Source organism: Hermetia illucens, chromosome 2, assembly GCF_905115235.1.
Source record: "Hermetia illucens chromosome 2, iHerIll2.2.curated.20191125, whole genome shotgun sequence".
NCBI lineage: Eukaryota > Metazoa > Arthropoda > Insecta > Diptera > Stratiomyidae > Hermetia > Hermetia illucens.
Window position 1 is genome coordinate 36059915 of NC_051850.1, and position 16576 is coordinate 36076490.

A 16576-nucleotide genomic window follows, 5' to 3' on the forward strand; every position below is an offset into this window, starting at 1 on the left:
CGCTATCTTAGGCACGGATGGGCGGATCCTGGTCGGGGGAAACTTCAATGCTAGGCCACTTGAATGGGGCATGCTTCACAGATTCGAGAGGGAAATGAATTCTGGAAATGACAACGAAAACGGGACTGGTAGTTCTAAACACCGGATTCACCCCAACGTTCCGGCGCCCGGCTGCGAGGGAAGCATTCCACACGTAACTTTGGCGTCGGAATCACTGGTGTCGCCGGTGGACGGGTGGCGAGTTTTGGAAGACTTCTCGGGAAGTGACCACCAATACATTGCTTTCAAAGTGGTGGACACAAACTCTCGGTGTGCGCCACCCCGGCGATCTTTCTGTCCATGGATCGTCGCGAAAGTGAACACCGGGAATTTTGTCGAAACTCTGGGAACAGGTGGGGCGACGCTAGAGGGTACTCCTGGGGGCGGTGGCGCCGCAGCTGACACTGTCGGAAATTCAGTTATGAACCTAATAACGACGTTCAGCAGAGCGTCCATACCCAGGAAGACATCGAGGCGCGGCAAACCTTCCATGTATTGGTGGACAGTGGAAATCGCAGAGCTCCGGAAGGAGTGTCACAGGCTCCGCCGCTTAACACAACGTCTAGGCGACCGGGAGGAGGCATGTACCATAATGATGGAGTGCAAATCAGTCAAAAGCAGACTCCGCAGCGCAATAAACAAGAGCAAAGCTCGCTGCTGGCAAGACCTGGTCGACAAGGTGAATAGGGATCCGTGGGGACTCGGTTACAAACTGGTAACCCGAAAAATCGGCGCTCTGCGGAAACCCTGTTCACTTAAGGCCGAGCAGATGGCCCGCATTGTAAGGGCACTCTTTCCTGCGCACCCCGTATGGAATGATGACGTTGGCGCGGAGAGCGCAGAGGACTGTCCACTTTTCTCTATAAAAGAGTTGGAACAGGCAGTCCTCTCTATGAAAAACAAGATGGTATTACAGCAGGGGTATACAAACTGGTATTCCAACACCGGCCACACCTACTGCAAGGCGCATTCAACGCTTCCCTGAAAGAGGGCATTTTCCCTATTCGTTGGAAGGTGACGAGGCTTGCGCTGATCCATAAAGGGAAAGGCGACCCCGAATTGCGCCTTAATACCGCCCGCTATGTATGCTTGACACTGCTGGGAAAGTGTTCGAAAATCTCATCAGAAGTAGACTCGCTGAAGCGATACGCGGTGCCGGAGATCTATCTCCCCGGCAGTTTGGTTTTAGAGCAGGGTGATCACAATTAATGCTGTCATGCAAGTCGTGGACGCCGTTCGACGAGCAGAGGTTCATAGCCGCCGAACTCGACGGGTGGTGCTCCTCGTAACACTTGACGTTAGAAACGTCTTTAATTCCGTAAGATGGAAATACATTCTAGGCACACTAGACAATCCTTTCAACGTGCCAAACTATCTCTCATGGATATTGAGAGACTATCTGAGGAACCGCTCCCTGCTCTATGAAACACTAGAGGGTCAAAGGTGGATGGAGGTCACGTCGGGGGTAGCCCAGGGATCCATCCTCGGGCCGGACCCCTGGACCGCTATGTCATAGGTACTTAAACTCGACATGCCAGAAGAGTCGCGCCTGGTCGGCTATGCAGATGATGTCGCATCGCTTGTTGCTGGACGCACTGTCGAACAGGCGCAAAGCAAGCAGGATGGATGACTACTAATGGTTTCAACCTTGCACTGGAAAAAACCGAAGTAGTCATCCTGACTAAAAAGAGAATTCGGACCCTGCGTCCCATATCGTTCGGCGAGTCGATAATCGAGTCAAAATCAGCGGTAAAGTACCTCAGGTTGACTCTTGACTCAAAGATGAGCTTTTCTGAGCAAATCAAAACAGCAGTGAACAAGGCTGCAGCTGGAGTTTCGGCGTTAAGTAGGCTAATGGCAAACATTGGGGGTCCTACGTCTAGCAGCCGGCGTCTCCTGATGAGTTCAACGCAGTCTGTCCTGTTCTAGGTCGCAGAGGTATAGGCTGGCGCTCTTAACAAGGAGGTATATCGTAAACGCCTCATGCAAGTGCAGAGACGGGGAGCTTTACGGATGGCGTCTGCGTACCGCACTGTCTATGAACCAGCCGTGATGGTGATCGCGGGAGTAATATACAAGCGCAAGACAGATGAGCCAAGGGAGGTGATTGCTCGCGAAGAACGGCAACGCACTCTAGACGAGTGGCAGCTCTCGTGGCAAAATGAAACTAGACGCAGATGGACTGCGCGGCTCATCGCCAACTTAGGTGCGTGGCTGAATCGGAAGCGTGGTGAGACTGACTATTTCCTTACCCAATTTTTAAGTGGACGTGGAAGTTTTCAGTCTTACTTGCACAAGATTGAAAAGGCGCGTTCTCCGGATTGTATGTTTTGCAATGAAGTTGTGGACGACGTCCACCACACTTTTTTTTCTTGTGGAAGGTGGGATGGGGTTCGTCGGCAGCTCTATTTAAACACAGGGGATCTCTCTCCGGACAACATTATCGAAGACATGCTGAGGACTGACAGGTGGAACCGTGTTGCCCATTACGTTCGGGCCCTTCTCGTTGGTAAGTAGATAGAACTCGCCCGGTGGAGGAGCCGGATGGCAGGGGATTCCTTGAACTGACAGTTCCCTTCCTCCTCTCCCCTCCCATTGGTGAAAGGAATTCCCTGATTTGAAAGTTCGGGGACTAGCCCGAAGTAATGTGACAAACGGTTGCAGGCAGCTCTCTGACGATGGGGAGGTGTTTAGTTGGTAGTCCGACGACCTACCGAATCGGGAGTCCAACACTGTGTGCGTAAATGCATTCACCTACCCTACCCCAAATAAAAGCCTTGTTTGATTCATGCAACGGGTAAAAATCTTGTCTGTGCCATCTAACTTGGGATCGTTTACTATTTGACCTTGCTGGGAAAGTCATCCCCTCTTTGTTCTTCCGCTTTAATTAGTTTTGGTATGCCTTTGTCTGGGGTAGTTGATGGAGTTATTTGGTTCAAACCTAGCCGGAAATTCCAGATTATCATCACATTTCTGATGAGACGAGATCTAGGTGATAATACATAAAAGAATATTTCCAAAAGTAATGTATCTAGAAAAATAAAATCTTTTTTCCAGCATTAATTCATTATCAACAATTATTGGGTGCAATAAGTGCAGCAGAGCAGTTAATTCAGCTGCATCGTTTTCAAAAATGTACTTATTCAGGTTAGTAAGTTCAGGACAGCATTATGTTCTGGTTGATACGGTTCGCTTTACTTCTCGCGGTTTTTGCTCAGTTAAAACTGTCCCTTGGAAGAGTGAGTTCTAACTTTAAATCTGGGTAAAAAAATCTTTAAGTCTTAACTTCGATTGCAGCGTGATTTTTCCGTTGTATTCGATGCATGCGAAGTACTGGAAACCACGAAATTTTGCGACATGAACTGTTCCATCTCCGACAGTAAGAGAGTAACCTATTATTGGAACATCTTAGAAAGGGCATCAAAATATGGTTTTGGAATAAAAATGTTTGGAAAAACTTCAGGATTAAAGGAACATGTTAAAATTTTCGAACATTCAGTGGACGATATTTGCCCGCTATTGTCCAAGTCGAAATCCGGGAATATATTTCTGCTTATACTGGACGAACTAAAAAAATATGCGAAACTTCCCAAATGTCCTGTTGAGAAGGTGAGTGGATTCTCCGAGAATATGGTACTGGATATAAGTAGATATGTTTGCAAATAATTTGACAGGATACCTATCATTTGAAAGACTATTCCTTCCCTGCTGAGAGACTACCAGCGTATGCCCCGGAAGGTGAATTTTTATTAATTTTTGATGCATTTGGGTATGCAATGAACGGCACCTATCACAAATTTGCATCTTATTCACTAAAGTGCAGCATACAGTCCAAATTGAATCCCTTTAGGAACAAGAAAGGAGCCTAGGTTGAAAAGTAAAATAGATGACCACAGAAGTTACTTGCTCTGTTTTACAATTTATGGGAGTGTTTGGGGTTGTTTGTAATCGATTCAACCTTTTTTCAATGTTTGGAAATTATTGGCTGAATAAAAAAACAAAATCTCATTTGCTTTGCTCTTTTTCTTACTTAAGATGATTTGCAGGCTAGGAAATAAATATCAGTTAAAATTGGCGATTTTTCCAGGAAACTTCCGGGTCTTAGAGGATCATTCCCGTAGCGGCTTCAATGATCACATTTGGAATGAGTACGTCCGCAATCGATATCGAAAGAAAGTGCGGGAGAGGATTCTTCGATGATATAACCTTATCTTCCGCGCTGACGGGCACTCAGCAGCAAAGATGAGTTTGAGCATTTAAGTCGATGGGAATAGCCCAAAAGTCGACCTTAACAACGATGGCCTGATATGGCAACCTGAACCTTGGTGAGAAATCTCTTACCACTCTTTTGACTAGCACCCAATTTTTTAAAATATGGATGACTAGGGCCTTCATCCAGGGCAGAGGCAACACATCAGACTCTGCATCAACTCGCTATGGGAGCAGCGCAACAGAAGGGGTAAGTAGGTGTTATTCGCTCCTTTATATTGATTCTCAAACATGACGTTAGGGGTGAACCGTCATACAAAATCCCTTCACCAAGTAGAGGTGAAAAGTCACCAGAAGTAATCTCATTAAGATTCATAGTGAAATGTCTTCATTTGCAGTCGTCGTAGTTAGCTTATTGGCAACTTCATAGTTGGGGTAAATAGAAGTCACACGATGAGCTGCAAGTTATCTCATACCGTGGAAACCATGAGTACTTCTGCTTCCTTCCGTTTAAAGAAGGAGAATTGACGAGTCACTGTAGTGTGGATAGCACTGTTACATTCAGACGTCCCAGGGAGTAGGTTTATTTCCTTATTTATTTTAGTATTATTTCCGAAGTTATGTTGATGTACCACGAAAAGCCTGACGGAGGCAAGCGCAAACCCCCACCTCGTTACTTGAGAACTGATTTCTGACTCAATGAGGAACATTCCAATAGTACAGCGTTACAAACCAATAGAAGATTTCGAAGCAGAGGGGAAGGAAAAAATGTCTAGGAGACGCTTTCTTGAATGAATGTTAAAGTGGCCCTAACACCCATTGAACAAACATCTGATTGAGGGACATGGTCTTCGCTATAGCTTTAATGGTGGAAGTTTGGTAATTCTGTAGAATCCATCGTCTTGTCATAGGTGGAACATCGATCGACTACGAAGCATACCGAAAGGTCAATTGCATTCAACGGGACAATATCCAATCGCGAATTGGAACACAACCGCCCCACTTTTTGGGATCTTTTCCGTCACCAACGAAGCTCCGCCGCTGCACTATACCCTTGCAGGTGGTTTCGGGTTAAAGGTCACGTATACAGCTATTTATTTCCAAGCTAGTGTTTGCAACTTCGACGGAAGCCATATTGATTTATATAAAGAGCGAAGTTGGCTTACTTCCTCCTTTGTCCTGTGTCAAACTGGCAAAAAACGGCAACATCGACCGAGTGATAGTGTCTTTCTAGGTGATCTAACCTCACGAACTTGACGTCATCGACAATTTTTCTTTCTGGCCTGAAGGTGTGCTCATCAAGCTATATAAACCCACCAATTCGGGGGTAAATTTTAAGACTGGATCCGTGTTTACTATCCGCCTGTTCCATCAGAAAGTTAGGGAATTAAGAACCAAGCTGAAGGCTTTCTATTTATCTGCCCTGGTTCAACAACACAATGCCATCTGTGGCTCCGAAAGCTGGCTGGACGATGCCATGTTAAACTCCGAGTTCCCCGAAAGGTACTCCACTTTCGGCTATGATAGAGACTAGGGCTCCTATCGTAAATCCACCGGCGGTGGTTTTCTTATTGCAATAAAAGATACACTCTGCGCTGAACCCGTCTCCTCCTTCTCTAGCTCTCCTTATGTTCCGTTGTTCTTTGCGCCTCCCCGTCCAACTTCCTATCATTCATTGTATCTTGCATACACGTCCCTATGCCTGTCTTTCTCACCTGTACGTGTCTGACAGTTTGTCTGAATTTCTTACTCTCAGATTCCCTTCCCTCCCTTGCTTCTTTTGCAGAGATTTTAACCTCACCATGCTCTACTGGCCTCACCATCCTTGCCTTTCAATTCCTTCAAACAATCTCTTCCATTCTTCCCTGCTACTTTCTTTCTTTATGAACACTTGCTTTGCCCTCAATTTCTATACCACCAAATATAATACCTCCTAGGACGCACTCTCGATTTTTTCCTTTCCAACCTCCCCGAGCGCCGCCTACTTGAATTTGACGCGGAGCTCCTCCATTCATAATTCAAAGATACGCGTAAATCTACCAAGTCCAGCTTCCTCAAAGCCAACTTTGACGGTCTAAACTTAGCTTTAGCGTCTGTCAACTGGGTTCACATATTATGTAACTCAACGGGTGATCAAGCTGTTAGCACCTTTTATAATATTCTGTCCGATCTCCTTGCCTGTTAAGTCCCTTCTTCCCCTGCTTGTCTGCGTGTCTGAAACAAGCTTTGCGGAAGAAGTTTCCGTCCGCGACTTACATGACAGCATCAACTGTGGATCTCCCTGCTCTTAAACCGAACTGCAGGAGTGATAAATCTCCGGTAGTGCGTATCGCTTCAGTGAGTCTACTTCTGATGAGCTTTTCGAGCACTTTTCCAGCAGTGTCAAGCATACATAGTGGGCGGTATGAAGACGGCAACTCGGGGTCGCCTTTCCCTTTGTGGATCCGCGCAAGCCTCGCCACCTTCCAACGAACAGGGAAAGTGACCTCTTTCAGGCGAGCGTTGAATGCTCCTAGCGGTAGGTCTGGCCGGTGTTGGAATACCAGTTTGTATACCTCTGCTGGAATCCCATCGGGTCCTGGCGCCTTCTTGCTTTTCATAGAGAGGATTGTCTGTTATACTCTTTTAACTCTTTTATAGAGGAAAGTGGATAGTCCTCTGCGCTCTCCGCGCTAGCGACATCATCCCATACGGGGCGCGCAGGGAATAATGCCCTTACAATGCGGTCCATCTGCTCGGCCTTAAGGGAACAGGTCCCCATTGACCGCGTCGACCAGATCTCGCCAGCAGCGAGTCTCATTTTGGCATGTACCATGCCTCCTCCCGGTCGCTTAGACATTGTGACAATGCAAAACCATAAAAAGTTTGCCACGTCTCGATGCCCTCCTGGGCATGGAGATTTCGCAGGCCGCCGTTATCAGGTTCATAACTAAATTTACGACAGTGTCAGCTGCGGCGCCACTGCTCCCAAGAGCAACGCGGCCGACCTGTTCCAAAAATTTCGACGAAAATCCCGGTGTTCACTTTCGCAACGTTCCATGTGCAAAAAGATCGCCGGGGTGGCGAACACCGACAGTTTGTGTCCACCACTTCGAAGGCAATGTATTGGGGGTCGCTGCCGAGAAGTGTTCCAGAACTCGCCACCCGTCTACCAGCGACACCAGTGATTCCGACACGAAGGTTACATTGGGAATACTTCCCTCGCCGCCCGGGTACCGGAACGTTGTTGTGGATCCAGCTTTTAAAACTACCAATCCTGTTCTCGCCGTCATTTCCAGAATTCGGTTCCCTCTGGAGTCTGTGTGAGGCATGCCCCATTCAAGTGCCCTTGGATTGAAGTCACCCCTGACCAGGATCCGCCCATCTGTGCCTAAGATAGCGTCCTCCAAAGTATCAAGCCTCCGTCGAAAGCGTAAGATAGACACTAAAAATGTTATCCTTGAACACCGAATCGAGACAAAGCCGTCCCCTCGGCTTTGGGTAAGAACCCTAAGGAGGGTGCCGTCCCGAACCCAGATGGCAGTCGCAGTGGTCTTCGCAGTGAACTGCGCTAGCTCTGAAAACTGGAGACCGCCTCGAGCCCGCAGTGTGCCCAACGTTCTCATCAGTCGCGCCACGGCCCCTGCATAGGACGCAGCTTTCCTTCTCATTGCAGGTGTTCGCTTTATAGATTGCCTGACCGCATTTATGGCATGTTGCCCCTCTGTCAGGTCCTCGAAAGTTTGCAGATGTGTGAACATAATCCAAACAATTGTAGCTTTTGATTGGGGCGACCAGGATTCGTATCCTACACACTACCCAACCAATTTTGATTCTCGAGTTTTTGGCCTCGGGAGTTCGCAGAGATGATACCAATCCGGACAATGGTTACCTCTGGAGGTTCGCGTTTAATGACCTATTCCGCCTCGTTCTTTTCTGTGAGACAGTCAAGGTCTCGGATTTCCAAAGAACTCGTGGGTTCCAGGCTGGAAACAGAACGTAACTTTATTTATTGTCTTTGGGCTTAGGAGGACCCCACCACCCTTCGTTCTACGAATGGACGACACTTCTGCTCCGTTATCTTCGGATTTAATCTTGTAATGGATTTCGCTAAGGACTTCCGCAAAAGTCTTGCCTTCCGTCGGCTTAATAAGCAAAGCTGGCGATCTAGTCATCCTTCGTCTCCCCACCTCCTTCAGATGTCCCTTCCTCCTTTCGTTTTTTACCAAGTTCGTTCTGCAATTGGCTGCCAGCGATTCGTTTTGTACTCGTAGTGTTCTCGTCGGGAAGCGCGGTTGCTTCTGGTGCTTACTTTCCATGGCCGCCTATAATATGAAATCCTGTCCAGGAGCTCCTCCAGTTCCATTATCCCGAACGCCGCATATCGCATGCGCTTCACAAGTGGCGCGCATTTCTTAATAAGCCTTTCCTCCTTAGCTTGCGCTAGAGTAGTCGAAAGTCCTCCCACTCGGCTTATATTCAAAATCATTTGGTTGGTTTCGGCAGTTTCCACTGTACCTCTTTCCGCAATTATAGCACTGCGTGGTATGGTCTGGGTTTCTGTCGCCTGTCCAGGTGCCGCATCACTTTGCAAGTCTTTCTCTCCGTCTGCGCGTCCCGATGTCTCGTCGGGTATTTCAGCCCTTGTTGCGTCCTAGGCTTGGCACTGGGCGCGAACGGCGCGTTTTCGCGCTGCGAATAAATGCAGCCAGCTCACTTTCCACTTCCACTATCTCCTCGTTTGGTCTGTTTTTATTCTCCATTTAAGTGGTTTACCAGCGCATCGTGTGCAAGGAAGCAGACGGCAATAGTAAGGAATGGGTATGCCCTCGGGTACAAAGCCCCTACCCCAGCTCCCTGAGGCTTAATCTACGATTAGGTGATCCCGGAACTCAAGGGCGGATCAGCGCTCGCTGGGGGCAACGCGGTCTACTAATACCGGTTCAATGCACACTACCCGACCACGGTCCCGAAGGGGCTGGCTCCTGATTCACACCACAGCTACCACCTTGGCATAGCTAGGTTCACATCAACCCATCGAAGTCGACAAGGAGTTGCCGACGGCTCCGGGGACTCCCAGTGTGTCCCGGCGTGTATCGGTCATTAGCAGTTCGCTCTTCACAAAGAAACTTTCTCGGCTCGCTTCATATACTATAGGGAATAGGTATACTATCACCAGAGGGCTTAACAGGATAATAATAATACTCTTTATAAATCCTGGGAGTTTTGGAGGGCCCTGCGTTGCCCATTATGAGCTTGGTTACAACATGGAGTCATAAAGTGTCTCTCTCACCTCCACTCCCCACCTTTTTTCGTTCAAAGATGTCCCCTACATTTTAGTAGTTAGTTGGGTCCTTTGGTTTACTTGGAAGGTATGAGAGACCTATTTTGTATCGAAAATAGATTCGCATCCAGTTCCTCTTTTCTGCTAGTGACTTTTATTAAATAGTGGAAAATAAAAGCTTCATGCATTCTTAATAAATTGCTTAGTCATAGTCCAGCAGGCATTACATTGTATTGTTCCATTGCAAATTTGACTACTTTGGAAAGTAGTTGGATAGATGTAATTATTGAGACCGCCGATCCGATCATAAATTTGTTGGTGGTAATGAGCGTGTAGAAGAATCACGTATAATTGAGAACACAAGCTTCGGCCTAATCTTTGCACCAAATAATAGCCACCTGATAATGGGTCTCCAACAAACGTTAACAATCACTGTCAAACCATCAAATAACCGGAATTGCCCCTTTTAAATTCAGAGTTACAGAAGCAGTGACTTTAAATTGACATCATGTTCACGTGGATACGATTCTCCGTAATTCTGGTGGCTCTCACGCACCTGGAACCATCATTTGAAAGAGTAACTTTATTGGACAAACCTAAAGAGCTTCCTCAAGACCTTGTTTTCAATTGCAGAGTCCTTTTTCCATCATATTCGAATCATGCGATGTACTAAAAGTCTCAGCGTACTGTGGGCTGAACTGCTCCGTCTCCAAAAGCAACAAAATTACCAGCTACCTAAACATCTTAGAAGAAGGAGAGAAAATTGCCTTCTCAATTCAGTTACTAGGAAAATCACCGACAATGAAAGAGTACGCGAAAATGTTCGAGAGTTCCCTGGAAGATATCTGCCCGCTTTTATCCTCATCTTCATCGGGGAATATGTTACTGATTGTGCTAAACGAACTAAAGGAATATGGAAATATCCCTACATGTCCTATTAAGAAGGTGGGGGAGTCATCTGAAAAATAATTGGCTGGATATGTTTATTAGTTGGTGTTTTTACAGGGCGTATACTATTTGAAAGATTACTCCTTTTCCTCCCACAAGTTGCCACCTTATGTCCCGGAAGGTCAATTTATGTTGATTTTGGGAATGTCCGGCTATAGAGCGGACGGCTCCCATGAAAAATGTGCAAATGTTTCATTAAAGGGTAGCGTTCGATCAAAATTAAATCTCTTCGGAGGTAAACGAAAAAATTAATATACGAGAGCAACGGGAATGGCACCTATGGTCTATCAGCAGTAAAGGTGTACGGTTTTCACATTATCAATATCAATATCAATAAAATTAGTTTGAATTAAATCTAAAAAAATAACTTTGATGTTTTCTTAAAATTATGAGCCAATTTCTAAGAAAACCTAATATGGACCATATAACATATCAATAGATAAAGATATTTTGAAAGGATATAATTTAGTTTTTTATAGTAGAAAGGTTTTTTTCAGGGTAGAGTTGGAAGTCTCAGAAAAATTCAGTTCAGTTCAGTCAGAAGTTCGGGATAACCAGGAAACTCATGCAGTTCAAAGCGATGCAAATGTTTTCTGTAAGAAGAGACCCCATTAAAAAAAACTGTTTCAAGCGACAATTTAAGTTTCCACGTCTCAGCTCCGCCCATTTTTCAACACCCAAGGTCGGGTTTCAGCGGGCTTCCTGGAAACATTCCAACCGTTGCTACCATATTTTGTGCACCTCTTTCCAGTGGCTTTCCAGAACTCTCAGCCACCTCGGACGAATTTGCTTTCCTCATCTGATAAAGGTAATGCCCTTCGTTCACTACATAAGATTAAGGTCATACAGACAGGAATCATTTTCGCGGCGACATTTACTGCTTCATCCAATACTATAAATGCTTTGCACACTCTTGCTGCAATTGGCAGTATTCTGTCTTCGGTTCTCAGCTTTATTGGCTGCTCCTTCAGGTAGGAGCCGCGGATAACAACATGGATTTTACCACCCTGCGATAAACAACCTTCTTTTTTTTTTGGGTTAAACACCGAAGTTTTTAAAAAAGAACGAAAAAGTTGACTGACGGTTTCGACCAGGGCAGAGGCAACTCATTAGACGCTGCTTCACCTCTGCCTTGGGAGCAGCGTGACCAAAAGTAACGACAGATGGTAATCATTCCACTTAAATATAATCGCAAATACGTAATGGGTTTACCGGAGCTGCATCACTTTAGAATACGTACCGCAGTCCTGGAGGAGCGCACGGGTTTTCATACCGAAAGCCGGCAGGCGAGGTCATGAGTCCGCGAAGGACTTTCGGCCAATCAGCCTGACCTCTTTCGTGCTGAAGACCCTAGAACGCATTCTGGACATTCACTTAAGGACGATTATGGAGAGAACGCCTTTCTCTAAGTCCCAGCATGCCTACCTCAAAGGAAAATCCACAGAAACCATCCTCCACGAGGTAATTGGCACGGCTAAGCGGTCGCTGCAGTACAAGCAGTATACCCTTGCTGCCTTCTTGGATATAGAAGGAGCTTTCAACAACGTCAGTACCAACGTCATCAAGGAAGCCTTGACCGGTATTGGATTGGAGGGGTATCTCACGCATTGGATTATATCCATGCTGAGTACCAGGATAATCCAGTCCGATCTGGGAAGCAACCACTTGACCAGAGCTGTGAACAGAGGAACGCCCCAGGGTGGTGCTATCTCACCGGTGCTCTGGTTAATAGTAATAGACAAAATTTTACGTACATTGGACAGCAGCGGGGTGAAGGTGGTGGCGTATGCCGACGACTTGGTGATATTAGTATCAGGGATGTTTCTGTCCATTATGAGCGACATCATGGAAGGAGTGTTGCGAAAGGTGTGCCTGTGGGCCGCAAGATGCGGACTCGGCATAAACCCAACCAAACGCAACTGATGCTATTCACCACCAAGACAAGGATACCTGAATTCCATCTACCACGGCTGAATGAACAAAGATTGGTTCTTTCCTCTAATGTAAAGTATCTGGGTGTAATCCTGGATCCTAAGCTAAATTGGAGGTTGAACATAGAACTGAGGGTTAAGAAGGCCTGTATAGCCTTCTATGCCTGTAAGAGAACCTTTGCGAAGAAATGGGGTCTCCGGCCGAGGATGGTTCTTTGGATGTACACCGCTGTAGTGCGTCCGATCCTGACGTACGGATCTATTGTATGATGGCAGGCTTTGAAGAAGAAATACAATAGAACCAAGCTTAATAGGATTCAAAGAACCGCGTGCAGGTGCTACGGGGGCTCTTCAGTCCTACCCGGCAGATGCTCTCAATGTACTCCTGCATCTCCTCCCCCTAGACCTCCACATCAAATATGTTGCAGCGTGCAGTGCCGTCAGACTACGTGAGTTCGGATGCTGGGCAGCGAAGTCCTACGGCCACAGCAACATTCTAGATGAAATACCTCGAGAAATCTGGGCACCCCCCACGGACTATGTCACACGCAAGCTGAACTTCACGAGAAACTTTGCTGTGGACCTTCCAACCAGGGCAAAGTGGAAGACCGGCGGCGTGTTGCAAGCCTATGACACGGTATTCTTTACGGACGGATCAAAGATGGCCTATGGAGTCGGCGCGGGGGTTTTCTCGAATACACACGGTGTATCCAAGTCGTATGGTCTCCCAGGTTTCGCCAGTGTATTCCAGGCGGAAGTACTGGCGATATTGGAAGTCTGTCGATGGCTGGAGCATGATTCGAGCCCCAAGCGTAACATAGCCATTCGGCGAATACAGTCGGTGTTCCGCTGGCGGCTGTCGGGGGCGGAGTCTACTCGCACTACCTAGCAGCCGCGGGCCTGAGATGACGAAGGATTACAAGCTGTGAAAAATCAAGGAGAATTTGGACCGCTTATAACTTAGCCCGATCACGAGAGCTCCTGTGCCAGACGCGTGCAAATGTATTCAAGATTACGGCGGTCTGCATGGGGCTCTGGCCCATAGGGGACCATGCCGCTAGGTTCGGCTTACCCTACAACTCGCATTGCCGAAGCTGTGGAGAAGGAAGGGAAACCCTCATGCACTTTCGCTGCGATTGCCCAGCTCTGGCTCGAGTCAAGCTGCGGACACTGGATAAACCATTCTTTGGGGACCTCAGTGAGATTTCAAATTGCAGGGTCGGAGAGCTGCTTTCCTTCGTGAATGCTACGGGCTGGCTCTGAAGATCCGAGCCGGCTGGACTCTGCTTCCCTGTTCCTATAACAACAGTCACGGTCTTAGGAGTTTGTGGCATCAAAACGGCGCACCAATGCGCTAATTGGGCTCAAATGAAGTAATTTCAGATCTTTTCATTACAACTTTGTAACCAGTTCATATTAGCCTCTCGGCAAAATTATCTATGGTAGCTGGATTCGCATTTGCGTATGGCCTTCTTAGGGACATTTCCAAGATTTCGGTATTTTCCCTTTCGCACACAACGTTCACGCTTCCCATATCCTTGGGCGAAAACTTCTCCTTCACAGAAGAGCCGATTTCAACGTCCAGCCTGTCTGGTTCGTATCGTATTGTAGTGCAAGCGCTGTTGCCGCATATTAGTGCCAGCTGCCACGGCTGACCAACTTTTCGCATCGTCCTTTCCTTCAAATTGTAATTTGTCCCTAAAGTCCCTAAGAAACATCAATGGACCAGCCGGCTGTGATAAGTTGTTTGTTTTCAAATCGCTCTCGATCGCCGATTCTTGGGTTCGAGAAAACCGACCTTATGGTCACTCGATCTGCAGTGTCTAGAAGCACAAAGGTACGCCAAATCCTCAATAGTATCTAGTTCTTTTCCTCGAAAGCTGAGATCGCATCCAACGTTGGCCATTACGGTGTTCGGCTCCAGAATCCCCCGCATTAAAGATACCAGCAATGGTCTTAAGGCTGTCTAATATCTTCTCATATTGTGCTATGGTTGTACAAGGAGGAGCGTAGAAGTTGTAGATTTTCGCCCTTACAAACTGCTTCCGGAATATCATTATTTGATGTTGGGTCCCTCTTCCACATATCAGACATATCCTCTATCTATCTCTGATTCTGATGATGATGCCAAGTTTACAAAAAAAAAAATGGAGTAGTTCTGAGCCACCCGGCAAAAACTAAGATTTATTTGTATTAATTTAATTTAGCGGTATAATTCAACTCGCTCTTAATACAACCCAACCCACCAGAATCTGCAACGTGCTCGCCGTATACCAAATGCATGTGGATCTCCCTCTTGTTCGGACAATCTGGACCTTGTTGCAATCATGTTGCCATAAAGTGGCTGAAATGGAGGCCTAACCCCGAGCCTCTATACAGGACATAAGCCATTCTTAACTTGCACGATAATGGTAAACTTAACCGCTGCTATCACATCTTCTTTAGCCCTTCTCGCTCCGTTGAGAGCGAGGTCGGCTTGTTTTTGATTGGTTTCACCATTTTCTCGGTGAAAAGCCTGATCTGGATATATTTAAAACCGGTTTACAGTGCTGCCATAAAGTCCATAAATTTTTGGCTTGTTTCCATCTTTTGACAGATTTCGGCAGTGCAAAGTAGGCTAGATAATAGTTAATCGCCATGTAGCCATTGGCGTGATCGTCCCCTCCATGTCGTAAAAGGCGACTTAAACGGATAGAAATTTGTGGACAAGATGCCTGCAAAATTTGAAACTTTATTGCTGCCAAAGCGTCAAAAATGTCTCGGCTAGGCTATGACCGATCGAAAATGGACTCCGATTGGTTTCTAGAATGTGTGCACGCTCCTCGACAACGGTAGCGGGCGTTCTTAGAATGCTTGCTTTCTCCAACTTGAACAAAAATTCTAATGATAGAAATTGGACATTCACTGCCTAAACGAAGTAAGACTACTCCTCTCCCTCTTGCGGCATCGTGTTATGGCGCTCTGGAAAGCCAAGTGTTAGCAGACGCAAACCTGCTGTCGCGTTGTTTCTAACGGCTAAGGCAAGGCGCCCTTTCTTGATCTGTTTTCTGCAAGATTCCGGCCCAGGTCAAGGAGCATCACAATTGTACAATGCTTTGTACCAACGGACACTTTCGATATAATGGAGAAGGATGCGACCCCCTAAGTTCAATATCGGCCGCTTGTCTAATCCAGTTGACGCTCGACAGTGGTAGAGCTATCTTGCTGATCGGACGGCAGATATACTGGGTAACCTGCCTGAGAATATCGATGGGCCATCAGAAATGCTCTTTCCTCGGGTGCTGCGCAGATTGTCGGCTTCGTCTGGAAGAGGCGTCATAAGATCTGCTTGACTACGGAATCGTGGTGACCGCTGCCAGTGATGGCGAAAGTGACACGCTCGAACTCCGATACCGAGCGAAATCCCGAGAAGTTCAGCGTAGTGTACGCCATGACAAGAGACAATTTTTTATTGTGCTAGCCAGACAAGCGGAAAGTGTATACCGTATCATGAAAGAGCTTGAATGTGGTCGTCAATCTTTAGGTGGTCCTATGAAGGATGTTAACGGTTGACTTCTCATCCACGATGAGAAGCAACTGAAAAGATGGAAAGAACAGTTTACCATGAATTTTAACCGTATCACATCCGATGAGGTTCCCCAGCTTGTAGCTAGTCTCCGTAACATGCGGATTCGGACTATTCCTCCAAGCAGAAGAGCAGAAGCAGAAGAGGCGGCCTACTCGCTGATTATTTATCGCTGCACCTGCGGTTACTGCAGATCAGCTGCCACACGTACAGAAATCTTAGGAATTCGAGACCGTTCACAGAAAGGAGAGGAAGTGAATGATCGTTAAGATTCCAAGGAAGGACATCCGTTTTGAATGTGGCAATTAGAGGAGTATCTAGAGAAATATCTCGAAAGTTTGATCGACAGAGAGCAAGCTGATTTCCTTCAATTTTGGCTATATCAGTATCATGCGGAACATTTTGGACAGTGCGCGGATTTTAAACCTTTGCCTCATCTGATTGAGCGATATTCATAAGCCTTTCGACAGCGTAAACTAGGGGTGTGCTGTACGCAAGCGTTTGGGGAAAACTGGTAACTAGCAACGAGATAAAATCTTAGAGAAATTTGAGTTGCAAAGTGAAGATCACCACGGTTGTATCCTGTCACCGATATTATCTCTTCTTGTTATCTGCAACGTC

At 46.6% G+C, this 16576-nt stretch overlaps 2 protein-coding genes across 2 annotated transcripts in view; one reads left to right on the top strand and one right to left on the bottom strand.

The window, feature by feature from the left end:
* Nucleotides 1-16576, bottom strand: part of LOC119647775 — a 553287-nt gene that overhangs the window by 423983 nt on the left and 112728 nt on the right. The window lies entirely within an intron of this gene.
* Nucleotides 3197-3970, top strand: LOC119647780. The gene is made up of 3 exons (XM_038048962.1): nt 3197-3278; nt 3337-3648; nt 3714-3970. Exons 1-3 carry the CDS (start codon nt 3210-3212, stop codon nt 3906-3908), a joined length of 576 nt encoding a protein of 191 aa, XP_037904890.1. The 5' UTR covers nt 3197-3209; the 3' UTR covers nt 3909-3970.